The sequence below is a fragment of the Eptesicus fuscus genome, chromosome 6, assembly GCF_027574615.1.
Source record: "Eptesicus fuscus isolate TK198812 chromosome 6, DD_ASM_mEF_20220401, whole genome shotgun sequence".
In the NCBI taxonomy this organism is placed as follows: domain Eukaryota; kingdom Metazoa; phylum Chordata; class Mammalia; order Chiroptera; family Vespertilionidae; genus Eptesicus; species Eptesicus fuscus.
Window position 1 is genome coordinate 26259369 of NC_072478.1, and position 15540 is coordinate 26274908.

At 56.2% G+C, this 15540-nt stretch overlaps 2 protein-coding genes across 2 annotated transcripts; one reads left to right on the plus strand and one right to left on the minus strand.

Annotated features, from left to right (window-relative positions):
* Positions 1-208: 208 nt before the first annotated feature.
* CRB3 (crumbs cell polarity complex component 3) lies at positions 209-3957 on the minus strand. Its single transcript, XM_054717464.1, has 7 exons — positions 3889-3957; positions 3225-3373; positions 2733-2960; positions 2328-2503; positions 1506-1573; positions 827-970; positions 209-500 (listed from the first exon to the last, which is right to left on the minus strand). The coding sequence occupies exons 4-7, from the start codon at positions 2407-2409 to the stop codon at positions 429-431; spliced, it is 366 nt and encodes a 121-aa protein (XP_054573439.1). The 5' UTR covers positions 2410-2503; positions 2733-2960; positions 3225-3373; positions 3889-3957; the 3' UTR covers positions 209-428.
* A 214-nt stretch (positions 3958-4171) lies between these two features.
* SLC25A23 (solute carrier family 25 member 23) lies at positions 4172-14451 on the plus strand. The gene is made up of 11 exons (XM_008150558.3): positions 4172-4188; positions 4967-5423; positions 6475-6601; positions 7183-7270; positions 7553-7664; positions 8662-8820; positions 8906-9058; positions 9256-9363; positions 10592-10759; positions 12579-12729; positions 13697-14451. Exons 2-11 carry the CDS (start codon positions 5268-5270, stop codon positions 13879-13881), a joined length of 1407 nt encoding a protein of 468 aa, XP_008148780.1. The 5' UTR covers positions 4172-4188; positions 4967-5267; the 3' UTR covers positions 13882-14451.
* Positions 14452-15540: the final 1089 nt, after the last annotated feature.

Sequence of the window (15540 nt, forward strand, 5' to 3'; positions counted from 1 at the left end):
TTTTGTCCTGGTGAGTTTACCTGGGGGCCCTCTCTCTGCTCATAAACCCATCCCATCCAACACCTTCCCCACTGGCTCCTAAGGGTAGTGAAAAGCCTCCCTTCCAGAAAACCCTCCCAGCCCCTAAGATCCTCGAAACCTTGCAATTCATCCTCCACTGCCTTGAGCCCTGCATTTACCTCTTCCATCTAGGCTAATTTCTGCCTCCACCAGTTCAAAAAAAGGTTTTATTATATCTCACTACCAATTTTACACATATATATATATATAAAATATGAGCATCCCCACCCTCTCTTGCCCTCAGGGGCAGAGTTTTGAAGCACCTTTTTCCCTTCTACTCTTAAGCCCAGGTTTTGAAGGCTCAGAGTGGGATCCACCTTCCCCCAAGGTCACACAGCAAGGGAGGGAGATGGAGAGAGGAAGGGGACCTAGATGGGCAGGCACCCTTGCACTTTCTCCTTGGAGTCCTGGGGAGCCCGGGCCTCGGTTGCGTGGGAGAACTGAAAGGAAAGGAGAGGGTCATTGTCGGGCCTGTGTGGGGATGGTGCAGCAAGCAGAAAGGCGGGTCCCTAGCACCGGCACCCCCAATTGCAGGCAGAGTCATGCAGAGGCGACATGCTTCGCAGAGCCCGCCCGGCAGGTGCCCCATGGCCCCAAAGTCCAACTGAGCCATCATGGGCTCGGGTCTCGGTGGTGGACGCCGTGTGGGAGCAGGTGCTGGGCAGTCCTGGGTAGTGGTGGTGGTTGTGGCGGACCCCAGTGTTCAGATGAGCCGCTCCTCAGGAGGCAGCTTGAGGTTGGGGGGTGGTGGCGCTCGGGCACCCACCTGCTCCTCACTGCTGGGCCGGTAGGTGCCTTCCGTCTGCCGCTTCTCCCGCAGTTTCCGCACCAGCAGCACCAGCCCCACGGCCAGAAGCAGGGCAGCCAAGAGGGAGAAGACCACGATGATGGCAGTGGTGGCCTCCTTAGACTGCGAGACAGGGGACAGGTGTGACTCCCCTGAATCTGGGGATCCTGTCTCCCCCCCACCTTAGAAGCATCCAGGGTTCCTAATCCCCCCACACACACCTGCTCCTTTTGGTGATCTGGTTCCTCCACCCTGATCCCCACCGATCACATTTGGGGCTCCCAGTCCCCCACACCTGCCATGTCTGGAGTCCCCCTTCCAAGCACCTGCCACATCTGGGTTCCTAGCTTTCTCTCCCCCGCCCCCCCTCACCCCCCCCCACCCCCGCTCCTCCTGAGAGGCCTATAGGGCTTCTGACCCACTACACTTGCCACCATCTACTCCCTTCCTGAGGTTCTGGGTCTTCCCCAGTCTGGGCCCCTGGCTCTCCCTAATTGTCAGGTTGATATTCTGGTCTCTCACACTTGGGGTTCTCCAATGCCAACCCCCATCCTGGCCTGCTACCTCTGGGGATCTAGGCCCCTCCACCTGCTACTTGTGGATAGCATCCTGAATAGAATCCCTGCTCCCTTCATGCCATATATACCCCCCAACTCACCAGGGCCCCATTGAAGCTGGGGTATGGGGTGGTAGTGGTGTTATTCTCATGTGCAGTGGGTTCCAATGCTGTGGGGAAGTGGTAGAGAGAATAAATGAAGCTCCATCTATCACTCCCATCCTGGCACATCCGCCCCCTTCCTTGGGGATTTCCCCTGCCCTCACCCCCCGTTAGAACTCTGCCCTTCTGACTGTGGGTGCTCTGCACATCGGAGCCAGCTCCCTGCACTGCTACTCTGGCCACCCCCAGCCCAGTGGAGCCCAACAGTGAGGAATCGGCCCACAGTAGTTTGCAGTTAGCGCTGAGTTGGGGGCTATGACAATGGATGGTGTCGAAGCCCAACTGTCCCCTCCTCTCCCCTCTCCCACCTACCTGGCCTTTTCTTGGCTCTGAAAGATCTGGACAGATCCTGCTTTTCCCTGGAGTATCTATTTAATTCCACTCCCACCCCCATCCCCACCCCAGGCTCTTCAAACTGGAAGAACTGAATGGCTGGGTCCACCCATATGGCCAGCCTGGTCGTCATCCTGGACTCAGAGCCCCAGGCAGGCAGGCCTCCGCCAGGCGCCCAGACAACCCAAAACACCTCAACCACAGAGACTCAGATATGCAGGCCTCCTCTCCCTCCAGCTCATAATTCCACCCCAGTCAGGAACTCAGGAATTCTAGACCAACTGCGACCGTCCAAGGAAGGACTTAGGAATTCAAAATCCCCAGCCCTGACCTTGTAGAATGCTGCCCCCAAGGCACTCCATGCCCGCCCCCCAGTTCTTAACCTCTCGGTGTCCCAGGTCCCCAGCGCCCCTGCCGGTAGGTACCTACTTTGCCCCCAGACCCGGCCCCAGCGGGCCGGCAGCAGCGGCAGGCCGAGCGCCAGGAGCAGCCCCAGGCTGGGGCTCGCCATGGGCCTGGGGAGAGAGGCTGGTGGCACCAGGGACAGGGCTTCTTGCGCGCCGCTCCTACCGCATCTCGGGCCAGAGGTGCTTACGACTTGGCACCTGCGGGCGGGAGACGGAGAAAGGCCAGGGCGTGGGGGAGGAGGCTTGACCCAGGCGCAGGCCCAGGGGAGGGGCGACCCGCGCCAGGGCACCCCGGAGTCCAGCCCCGCCCCGCCGCCAGAGGTCAGAGATTAAAAATTAACTCGGGGAAGTGCATTCCTAGGCTCTGGAAAGAGAAGCGGGTAGGGAAAGGAGGCGGCAGGTCAACCAGCGCGACCTGCCTCCCTACCTGGCCCCGGCGTCCTTGATCTCACTCAGGTTCCCGGTCTGATTCCCTCGCTCGAATCCCTCCGTGCGTTCCTCGGTCGCTCGGCCGGACTACACCGGCTCCTCCCGCTCACGTGACCCGGAAAGTTTAGTCACTCACCTGGGAGGGGAGCGCACTTCCGGCTTGTGCACCTGAGCAGCGATGAGGGGGCGGAGCCAGGCGGGAGGTGGGGCCGCGCCTCGTGCGCACCTGTAACGGGAACCCAGTCCTACAATGCGGAAAAGCAGAAGAGGAGCGGAAGCTAGAGGAAGCTCCCGCGTGCATTGCGGGCACGTCTGTAAGACCGCACAGGTGTGGAGACACACGAGGCGTGGAGACACGGTGGTATGAGGCACTCCTGTTTGGGGCCGACCCAGATGGGGAGTCCCTAAAGGAAAAACACCTGCGCGGTACACACCTGCACGGGAGCAAACCTGTGGAAACGACATCGGCAAGGACATGTAAGAAACACACCTGTGGGAGACATCTGCCTTGAATCACATCCATTTGGAGTATAGCTGAATAGAAGCACACCCGTGTGGAAAACAGCTGTATAGAACAGCTGTATTATAACAGCTGCGGCATTCTGGTGTGCGGTTTGAAGACGCGGCTGCGTGGCTCACCTGTGGAATGAACAACACTTGGATAAGGAATTTCTGTGTGGAGATGTATTGGCAATACCGGTATGAGACACACCTGCACTTAAGTACACCTGTACGGGACTCAGTTATACGGAAACAGGCCCATACGGGTGTATACTTAACAGGAAAACGCCTGTGTGGGTGGGGACGCTGTATAAAGCACTCCTGGGCGGATTTCTGCTGAGAAGCACACCCGTGAGGTGAAGGAAATAGTCTTGTATGAGGAACATCTGCATAGAATGGTGCTCCAATGAGAGAAAGACCTGAGAAGAACTGCTGTATGAGGCACAGCCACATTGAAGCAGGGGCGGGGGGGGGGGGGCAGCAGGACAGAGGTTTATGTGCACTGGGGCCCACCTGTCAGGGATGTATCTGAGAAAACACCTGTTTGGGGTATCTCCGTGGGAAACCATCTGTAACCCCCAGGATGAAGGGCACCTGCAAGGACCACCTTTAAATAAAAGCATCTGGAAGAGGCTTGTTTGTCTGAGACGCACCTGTTTGGGCAGAAGCTGAGTGGAAACCAGTCCTTATGGCTGTATCTTTGGATCAAGAACGACCTTAATAAGACGACCTCCTCTTGGGGACTCCAGGGTGAAGAGGGGTGGTGAAGGGCAAGTTAATCCCTTTTAGGGTATAGAGTGCTGGGTAAGGATCCCAGGTCCGGATAAATTCTTGCTGTGCCCTTACTGGGCACGTGGCCTGGGGAGAGCACCATAGGCTCCGGTTTCCTCATCCGGGAAGCGGGCAAGCCAGTCCCACCTACCTCCTGGGGCTTGGCGAGGACGACCCGAGAGGTGAGTAAAAGGCCTGGCATGAGCCACGCACCGTGTCCGCGTTAGCTGTTATTCTTATTCGCTGTCTAGTGCCCTGGGCGCCCCTCCCCCTAATGATAAATAGAGAAACTGCGCCCGAAACCAGCGGGAGGGATATTCGGCAGCTGCGTGGGCGCGAATAGCTGGGGCCCCGCCTGCTGTGCTCCGCCACCCGGTGCAGGTGCCCAGCCGCGCCTGGGACACTGAGACGCCCTCTCTCCCCGCACCCCCACCCAAGGCTGGTCAGGAGAGAGCACTCGGCCCGGCGTCTGGGTGGGGCCGCGGCCCCGGAAGACTGCGGGGCGAGCCCGGGGAGGCGGAGCCCGAGGCTGCCCGGGGTGGGTGGGCAAGGCGGGCCCGGCGGGCAAGGCTCCCGCGGTTCTGGCGAATAGGAAATCGGCTTTGCAGCTGCGCCGCGCGTTGGTCTTCCGTTTCCCGGTCTGAGCGGGGCAGAGAGAGAGAAGGCGAGCGGGCGGATGCCGGGACGGGCTCTCCGGTGTCTGTGGCCGCGGGGGGATGCGAAGGGGGCGGCGAGCAGACGGAGGGCCAGACGGCGCTGGGCTGGTTCTTTGAGCATGTCTGGCGAAAACGAGAACCTGTTAGGAGAGGGAGGTCAGTGGAAAGAGATGACGAAGCCCAATCCCTGATATCTCCCTACCTTGCCACCTTGGGCAGAAGGTAAACTGAGGCCCGCAGAGGCGGGACGCTGAACACAGAACGGAGATCACTGATCTAGCTAGCCCTTCTTCCCTCTCCCCAGAATGAACCCCCATGTTCCCTAGGCTGTGCCATACCCGAGCATCCCCGACAACCCTCCCCACGCCCCCAGCTCCGCCCCAGCTCCTCCCCCAGAGGGTCGGGCAGGCGACGCAGGTTCTGACGCGGGCGGCGACGGCCAGCAGTCCCTGCCTCCAGCCCGTGCCCGAGCCAGGCCGGCAGCGCGGAGGCTGCGGTAGCGGTGGCCGCGGAGCTGGCCCTGTGGGGCCCCGGGGGGGAGGGGGTGCCGCGAAGCCCCGGCTGAGGCCGCCGCTGCCGGGCCTCCCTCCCCCCCGGAGGGCGCCATGCGGGGGGGCCCGGGCGAAGCAGAGCGGCGGCAGCGCTGGGGTCGCCTCTTCGAGGAGCTGGACCGTAACAAGGACGGCCGCGTGGACGTGCAGGAGTTGCGCCAGGGGCTGGCCCGGCTGGGCGGGGGCGACCCGGACCGCGGCGCCCAACAGGTACCCCTGCCAGGCGAGCCGCGCTGGCGCCCCGCGGGCGCTGGGTAACCCGAGACCCTGAATGGAGCGCCGGGAGCCGCCGGGAACTGCCTGCGGCTGGACTCCGGCACCTGTGCCCAACCTGGGCGGCTCTGTTCCCTTCCCCTTGCCCACCCGTGTCCGGGCCTAACAAGTTCGCTCTCAACGGGGCTGGGGTCCCCACCCTCGTCCCCACCCTCGTCCCCCAGAGGCAGGGGATGTCTTCCCGAGAAGAGAGTCTGGTCTGCTTTCCTGCCCCCGAACACACTCTCGGGTCAACTCTGCCCAGCCCAAGACATACCCTGCTCCCACCCCCGGAGACACGCTCTCCCCTTCCCCCTCCTCTGGGCCACCACTGCCCTCCCCACCGGTTGCCCCAGCCTCTTTGTTTACATTCCTGCCCTTTCCCAGACCTGGCTCAGTGCCCCAGGCTGTCCCAGCCAGGGACCCAGTCCTGGCCGAGGCCACCTCCCCTGTGGATGCACCTATCAAAGCATGAACTTGCCCCTGGGCCAATGCAGGTGTCCCCCGCACCTGTAGCCCCAGATGCTACTGGGGTGGCTCTGTAGCATCCTGACACCTCCAGTCCAGCCTTCCACTTTCCGGCGGCGAGAAAGCACAGGCCCCATGGCCGCTCAGCTTGGACCTGTCTCTGCCCCACATTGCCCAGAGCTGTCTCTAAGGGGAGCTGCTGAAACTGCCTTAGGGCCAGGTTTTTGTAAGACTGCTGGGAGGACAGGCTTTCAGAGACCAGAGCCCAGTGCTACCTCCCACTTCCCAACTCCGTAACCTTGAATGAGTTACTTGACCTTGGAGAACCTCAGTTTGCTGTCCGGGAAAACTGGACAACCGCTATCCACCTCAGAGCCCTACTGTGGCCTTGGACAGCTTGCTGACGGAGGGAGGGGTGAATGCCCCTGTCCCTGTCCTCTAGGCACCAGGGGCCCTGGGTTCCTGGGACATATGCTGGCTATGCCCGCTCCAGATGGGGAGCAGACTCTTAGAGATCCCTTTGTCCCTTCCCCCCTGCCAGGGCCTCTCCCCAGAGGGTGGTGCTGACCCAGATGGCGGGCTGGACCTTGAAGAGTTTACCCAATACCTGCAGGAGCGGGAACAGCGCCTGCTGCTTCTTTTCCACAGTCTGGATCGGAATCAGGATGGTAAGGCCCAGGGATGGGGCTGTGGGAGCCCGGGAGACGCCAATGGGCATAGAACTGGTGATGCCAGGAGGAGGGGTAAGGCCCGCTTCTCCCTGATGACTCACAGGCTATTTTGGGAGCCCTCCTCACCCCCAGCTAGGTGGTTTGGGGCCCAGCCAGCCCATCAAACCTTCTCTTCCTGGAGTGCGACCCCTATTATTTACTCTTAGATTTTTTAAAGGGACAAAGATCCCGCCTATTGCTCCTGGATTCCCTATGGAACAGAGACCCTCCTCCCCATAGTATCTTCTAGGTCTCCAATATCACCTCTTGATCCTCTATGGTGTAGGGAGCCCCGTAATTACCCCTACATTCACATCTTCATTTATTCGTGGATCAGAGGATCCCCCAACATTGCCCAGTCCCACTTCTCTGATCCCAGTGGGGCAGGGATTCTCCAACCCTGCCACAAACTTCACCCAGGTTTCTGGATCCCCTGGTCTTGCTAAACCACTCCCATTTCAAACTACCCTGCTCCTCGGTCCCAGGGCCTCCCCCCCCCTCCCCCCCCCACACACACCTTTCCCCTCCTTGGTTCCCAGGTCACATTGATGTCTCTGAGATCCAGCAGAGTTTCCGAGCTCTGGGCATTTCTATCTCTCTGGAGCAGGCACAGAAAATTCTACACAGGTGAGTAGTTGGGGTCCAGAATCCCAGGTAACTCTGGCTCCTGGGGTCCCTTGATTACCTCGAGCCTCTGGGCCCCAGACCAAGTACCAGGGTGGTCGGAGCTGAGAAGTTGAGCCTTGGAGTCAAGTCCATCTTGAGCCAGTTGCTTCACCTCTCTGAGCCTCAGTTTCCCCCACTGTAAAATGGCCAGCTCTCAGTGCAGTCGAGCTTGGCCAAATCCAACCAGAACCTCATTCCAACCCACCCCCCAGCATCAGGCACTGATTCTATCCCACCCCCCAGCATGGACCGTGATGGCACTATGACTATCGACTGGCAGGAATGGCGTGACCACTTCCTGTTGCATTCATTGGAGAATATGGAAGACGTGCTCTACTTCTGGAAGCATTCCACGGTGAGGTGGGGGTGGCTTTCCTCCTCCCCTGGGGGCCTAGCTCAGGTCTCCCCAGGGCACGGAGGAGCTGGGTCAGGATGCTCTAGAAGGAGGAGCCACTGGGAGCAGCCAAGGAAGGAGACTCTGCTCCTCTTTCCCTCCATTCAGAACTGGGGGGCTGCGGACCCATTTGGGGAGGTCTCTGCAATCTGATTGGAGCCCTTGAGACTTCCTGAGGGGCCTCTGGGAGCAGGCGGTGGGTATTGGGAGCGCAGGGAGGAAAGAGCTCACCAAATAGGGCACCTAGCCTCCTACCCTCAACCCACGCTGCTCCCCTTCTGGTTTTTAAATGCCTCAATTAAGGATTCTGCTGCTGAAAAGACAAGAAGCCACTGCATCCAGAGGTTCCAATGAGATCCACGGGAATTGGGGAGGGGTGCTCTAGATTGCCATTTCCTGGGGGTTGAAAGGGGGGATTCCTGAACAATGTTTCTGGTAGGAACTTAATGCATTTGGAAGGGATCCATTTGTGGGATATGGTGAGATCTTCTTGGGAGGTCCAGAAATTCACGAGGGGATTCATGGAGGGGCTTGGTTGGGAAGTTTATAGGAGGACTCTAGAGGAGGGGTTATCTCTGTGGAAGAAATCGCTGTGGGATTTGGTGAGAGCTAGGGAGGGATCTGCTAGGCGCCTTATATGAGAGGGCCCCTGTAGGATCTTGTGTGGCCCTGGAAGGATCTTCTGGAAACCTTGAGTGGGGTCCTTCAGAGGGATCCGGTTGGCTCTGGAGGGATCTTTATGTGGCAAATCTTTCAATGGGATTTGGTCAAAGTCCCCAAGGAGGGATATTAGGATCTTACATGGGAAACGAACGACTGACTTGGATGTTTTGGTGGGATCTGGTAGGGTTCACCTGGGCTCTCCAAGATTTATTGGTGGACTGTTTGGGTGTCTGAGGATTCTTGGAGACACCCCTGTTTAGAGCTGTGTTACATCTCTCCACCCCTGCATCCTCAGGTCCTGGACATTGGCGAGTGCCTGACTATCCCTGATGAGTTTTCAGAGCAGGAGAAGCTGACCGGCATGTGGTGGAAGCAGCTGGTGGCCGGTGCAGTGGCGGGCGCCGTGTCACGGACAGGCACAGCCCCTCTGGACCGCCTCAAGGTCTTCATGCAGGTAAGGGGCCCCGGAGAGATGCACCCTCTTCCTGAGACCTGGGCCCCTGGAAGGGATTGCAAAGTCACCTTGTCTCCCTGCATAGGTCCATTCCTCCAAGACCAACCAGCTGAACATCCTTGGGGGCCTACGGAACATGATCCAAGAGGGGGGCGTGCTCTCTCTATGGCGTGGCAACGGGATCAATGTGCTCAAGATTGCACCTGAGTCAGCTATCAAGTTCATGGCCTATGAGCAGGTGGGGGCAATTGTGGGGAGGCATGAGTTAGGATTCACAGGATTGGCTTGGGGGCAGGGGATGTCTGCAGGTCCCCAGGAGTGCGCACCTGTTCCCCTGCATGATGCCCATGACAGGAGGACAGTAAAGGGGTGGTCCAAGTGCATGGAAAGCTCACCCCCTGAGGTCCTGCCCACCGCTGTGTCTCCCACCCTCAGTTCAAGCGGGCCATTCGGGGACAGCAGGAGACACTGCATGTGCAGGAGCGCTTTGTGGCTGGATCCTTGGCTGGTGCCACAGCCCAAACCATCATTTACCCCATGGAGGTGAGAAGGGGGGACCCTGACTGAGGCCCCATTGCCGGGTGGGGAGGCCTGCAATAATCATTTCTCTTCTTGGTGTGATAAACGTTGGGATTATAACTTTGCCTCTCCCTGACTCAGACTGTAGCTCACTACAGCAGTGCTGTTTCATGTCTAGTCTCTCTGGGAACTGCAATGTGAGATGTGACATCTGGGGATGGTGGTGTTGGCTGTAACTGTTTAGACAGCCTTTGCGGGAGAAGCCATTTATGGATATACCTCTTCTAAGGATGTTGATTTCCAAAATGCTTGTTCCCAAGGGTATCATTTCTAGGTAAACCTGTTTTCAGAGAAATCATTTTAGATTTTAGGTTGTGTAGTGCATCAGGTAGGATTCTGAGTGATGGAAAACTCAAATCACATAAGTGAAGTCTAAAGGTGAGCGGTTCAGTGCTGGCATGTGGCTTCAAAGTGTTAGAGACCCAGGCTCCTTCCCACTATCTTGTTGTTCCACCACCTCCACATGTAGCATCCACCTTGTGGACAGCAATGACTTCTTGCTCCAGTCATCACATCTGCATTCCAACCAAGAAGGAAGAATAGACAAAGAAAAGAACATCTCCATGCCTTTAAGGATGCTTTTCGAAAGTTACACATACCTCTTCTCCTTCTGCTTCTGTTTCATTGGCTACGGCTGAATCACATGGCCCTACGCCTAGGGAAACTGAGAAATGTAGTCTTTATTTCTAAAGGCTATGGACCATAATTTCCTGAAAATTACGGTTTCTTTTATTAAGGGAGAAGGCACCATGATATTGGAAGACTGTTAGCAGTGGCTGCCACATGTAACCATTTTTTTTAAAATATATTTTATTGATTTTTTTACAGAGAGGAAGAGAGAGGGATAGAGAGTTAGAAACATCGATGAGAGAGAAACATCAATCAGCTGCCTCCTGCACACCCCCTACTGGGGATGTGCCGGCAACCAAGGTACATGTCCTTGACCAGAATCGAACCTGGGACCCTTGAGTCCGCAGGCCGACGCTCTATCCACTGAGCCAAACCGGTTTCGGCTGTAACCATTTTTAAGTATAGAGATTAGAGATAGCAGAAGATTCTAGAGAAAGCAGTTTTTTTAAATTTACTTATTCTCAGGGTTTCTCCTTCCAGGAGTAGCTATTTATAGGTATCTTCATTCCTGGATGTAGTGATTCCAGAGGCAACTTTCCAGGGATAACCGGGTTCTCCCCAGGTACTAAAGACACGGCTGACCCTTCGCCGGACGGGCCAGTACAAGGGGCTGTTGGACTGTGCATGGCGGATCATGGAGCGAGAAGGGCCCCGTGCCTTCTACCATGGCTACCTGCCCAACGTGCTGGGCATCATTCCCTATGCGGGTATCGACCTGGCCGTCTACGAGGTCTGTGGCATTCTGCCCCTCTCTCCTTTCTTCTTCCCTCTGGGATCTGCCCACGAGCCACCCATTCCTGTGGGGCTGACTCAGTTGACCTCCAGAACCAGGGGAGACAATCCTGGGGTAGAGAAGCACCATGGACCTGGGGATCCTGGGGAACCCTTTCAGGCATGAGATATCCTCACTCTTTCACTTACCACTGCAGTTCGGCCTTCCGGGGTCTCAGGACACATGATAGTCGGGACCCATTCCAGCTCATAGAATTATGAGAGCAGGCGAAGATGAGCTGCAAAGGTGACCGTTTTGCTCCAAAGCTTGTCTTAGACCCAGCCTATATCTCCAGGCCAATGTCTTTTTCAGAGCCTGCCATTTCAACATCTGTGTCACCATAAAATCCACGCCCTGTGACCAGCATCTTAGTACCTTTATCAGGAAAGGCAAGAACGGAGTTTATTTTTTTTTAATATATTTTTATTGATTTCAGAGAGGAAGGGGGAGGGAGAGAGAGATAGAAACATCAATGATGAGAGAGAATCATCAATCAGCTGCCTCCTGCACACACCCGCACTGGGAATGGAGCCTGCAACCTGGGCATATGCCCTGACCGGGAATTGAACCAGTAACCTCTTGGTTCCTGGATCAACGCTCAACTGCTGAGCCACATCTGGCTAGGCAAGAATAGGGAGTTTTGCTGTTTCTCTTCCACAAGCCTCATCCATTGCTTTTACCTTTTCCTGGTGGGATCACCAGGTTCTCCCTAGTTAGCACAGCCCCAGGTGTTCCCAGACATCCCACAAAGTCTTTGTATCCAGGGAAGGGTCAACTTCATGGGTACACAACCATGCACCCCGACTCAGAAGGGCTCCTCACTTGGTTCAAAGCTTTGCTGTTGCCATCTTGACATTCCTAAAAATTATTGAACAGGAATCTTGCATATTTTCATTTTGTACTGGGCCCTGCAAATTATGGAGCTGGACCTGATCTAAGATCCTCTCTATCTGCCATCCGTACCTGTCCTCCCAGCACCCAGCATCTATGGAGTTAAATATGACATGGCCATTACTTACTCATATATTCATTCATGCATGCATGCATGCATTTGCTTAAGCAGCCATATTTGCTAGGCACTGGGCAGGCTGCTCTATCAAATGAGAAAAACACAGCCCTTGCCCTCCTGGAAATCACTTCAACAAACTAGGAAGCCAGTCAACCAGCAAACAAGTAATTTTAGATCCTGATGCACTCTCAGAAAATAATAAAGCTGGCTATGTAATCAAAAGTAGCAATGGACAAAAGGGCAGGTCTGGGAATGTCTAAGGAGAGGGAGAGAAACATAGATGTGAGAGCAGAACATCAATTGGCTGCCTCCTGCATGCCCCCTACTGGGGATCAAGCCCACAGCCTGGGCATGTGCCCTGACTGGGAATCAACTGGCAAACTTTCGGTGCACGGGACAACAACCAACTGAGTCACACTGGCCAGGGCTTCTCTGACTCTTACAAGGACCCTTGTGATGACATTGAACCAACCTGAATACTCTGGGATCATCTCCCATCTCAAGGTCCTTAACTTAATCCCATTGCAAAGTCCCTTTTGCCACGTAAGGTTCCATATTCACAGGATCCAGGGACTAGAGGGGCCACCATTCCATATACCATAAAAGGTAGAGGTGGGGACTGAGTGAGAGGGTGCAGATAAAATGATTGTGTTGCATTTAGGGGTACAAAGTGCTGAACTAGCTGTCATGGGATATAGCGAGGTCTCTGAAGCCAAGGCCCTAAGTGTCACCCACCTTCAACCCACCCTATTCCCCTCTTCACCCCAGACCCTGAAGAACCGGTGGCTCCAGCAATATAGCCACGACTCGGCTGACCCGGGCATCCTCGTGCTCCTGGCCTGTGGCACTGTCTCCAGCACTTGTGGCCAGATAGCCAGTTACCCCCTGGCCCTGATCCGGACCCGTATGCAGGCCCAAGGTGAGGCCTGGGTGGGAGGATGGGTGGAAAGGTCTCACAATTTGGGTCCCAGCTCTTCCTCCTGGGTAGGTGGAATCCCAGGCTGGAATACTCCTGGATTTGGATGGCCCAACCAATTCCCAACCTTTCTCTGGGCCTCAGTGTACCCACATTGGAATGGGAGCCCTTTGCCCGAACTAGGAGAGCGGATGCAATGAGTGCTGGAAGGGCCCTAGCAATCTTAGTTGGGAGGTCACTTGGTAGACTTTGGCGTATTTGGGCTGGTAATTCGAGATCTAATTTGCAAGGCTGGGTTAATGAGGAAAGGTGAGGAACGGGTTAAGGAGGGGCAGGGCCAGGCTGGTTATCCTTTTGAGTTTCTCTGTATTTTTCTTTCACGGGTTCTTTCCTTGATTTCCCCTACTACCCCTGACTCTATTTTGAGAATTTCCCAGGAAATTTTAGCGTTTGTGTTCCATGATTTTCACTGGAGGATTATCAGGGCATAAGACAGATGCAGTTCACAGGCTGGAGAGGAAGAAAGATGCCGAATAAGCCATTCCACAATTGAGTATGGATTTAGGGTTGAATAAAGGGGGAAAGGAGCCTGACTTAGACTGGGGTGCCCAGGAGGGCTTCCATGAAGAACTGGCGTTAGAATGGAGGTTGCAAGGATGAGTAAGAGTTAGCTGGGAGAAGCGGGTGCGAATCACTCCAGGAAGAGGACACTACTGTGCCCTCTCCCACTACACACACTCATACCTGCTCTGTTTTGAATAGTCCCCAAACTTGGGCCCTCCAGGTTGAAGTGAAAAGGTGAACAGTCCATTCCAAGGCCAGTAGAAGTCCTGACTCTTGAGTGGTAGGTCCTGCTGTTAGTCTCACCTTCCTTTATCCTGCTGTAACTGCCACCTGGCCCAGCCCTGAGGGGTGGGAGAGGGAAGGGAGAGGGGGACCTTTGACCTGACCTGGCCGCTACCCCTCCCAGCCTCCATCGAGGGCGCCCCCCAGCTCTCCATGATGGGTCTGCTCCGTCACATCCTGTCCCAGGAGGGCATACCAGGCCTCTACAGGGGCATCGCCCCCAACTTCATGAAGGTTATCCCAGCTGTGAGCATCTCCTATGTGGTCTACGAGAACATGAAGCAGGCTCTGGGGGTCACGTCCAGGTGAGGGACCCAGAGCCGCCCTCACTAAGATTCCTCACCTCAATCATGATGACCCCTACACCTCAACCACTGGAGACTAATGGCCCAGCCAATGGATCCCACTCAAACCACAGGATCCCTATACTTCATCCTCTGGGTTCTGCATCCCACATCCCACCTACTGGATCCCATGTTTCCCTGTCTCCCTTCCCCTCCCCGCACCCCCCACCCTGCCACACACACAATGGGTCCTAGACCTCCATGTCTTAACCACTGGATCCCACACAACTCATCTAATGAATCCTGAAACCCTAACCACAGGAGCACATATCCCTATATCTAAGCACCCAGACCCCAGCTCCCTCAGGCAAAAGATCCAGTGTCCTCCTACAGCACTAGATCACAGATCCCCAGCCCCACTGGCAGATTCCAGACCTCCACGCTCCAATCCCTGGATTCCCAAGCTTGGCCACTGGATCCTGAATATTAAGAAACCTCAGCCACCAGCTCCTGGCCATGTAATGCCCAGATCCTGGGGCCCCCACTACTGGATCCTAGATCCCCTCATTCCAGCCAGTGGATTCCTGACTCCCTTTACCTTACTGGGTCCCAGAACCCTCTGCTTTGACTGCCAGATCCCTACATTTAAACCACTACACCCTCAGCCCCTAGCCCACGGGATTCCAGATCCACAAGCCCTGAGACACCGGCTCCTGGCTCCTAAAACCACAATCACGAGAGCCCAGTGGCAGAGCACCTGGGTCCTGGCAACTGCAGCTGTTGGTTCTCTAATCCCTTCACGCAGGCCCTGGATACTGAAACTCCACCCACAGGAAACAGACCCTGACACTCCCAGGCACTGGATCCCACCTCCTTAGCCCCTGGATTCTGACCTGAATCCTCCCAGACACTGGCTCAGATCCCACATCTAGATCCCAGTAGGCTAATCACAGCAAAATGGCCCCATATGTCCCCTAACCCAGACACGCATGAGAGCCCAGAGACCTTCCCCACCACAACACGGGCCTGGGAGCCTGTAGGAACTTCACGTCCTGGCCGGCTGGCTCCAGAAAACCCATGGGACTTGTTCAATGTCCTGATATGGCCAGATGCCCCTCTCACGCCTTGCACAGACACTGGATCCCCCCCACTTCCCCAGCATGGCCATACCTCTGGGCCCTATGGGGACCCTGCTCCCTCCAATGCTCCCCACAACCCTCTGCAGCGTCTTCCACTCCCCACCTTATGAGCCGATAACTCCCAGAGCCGGGGTGCTCTGGAGGGTCCCGCTGCTCTTTCTTGGGGGCTGGCAGTGAGGCAATCTGAGGTGGGGGACACATTAAAGGGACCTCCCCCCAGCCTTAGCACAACCAGCCTCTCCTCAGGCTTCAGAGGTGGAAGCCAAGAGCGGGTTTGTCTACACAGACCATCCTTCTGATCATGCAAAACGAATCAACCCCCCAGAACTCACTCCAGGTCTACTTTCCTATGGAGAACAGCAGACATTCCCTCCCTCCCCCCCAACCCCCAACTAACCCAAGCCCCAACACCCCCATATACATTCTGCACTTTATGGTTGGATTCTTAATTGGGGGACCCCTTCCTCCACTCCTCCCAAGTCCTTGGAGAACCCCATTAAAGGACTACAGAAGAGGAACCACTGTTTGTGGTGGGTAAAGGACCT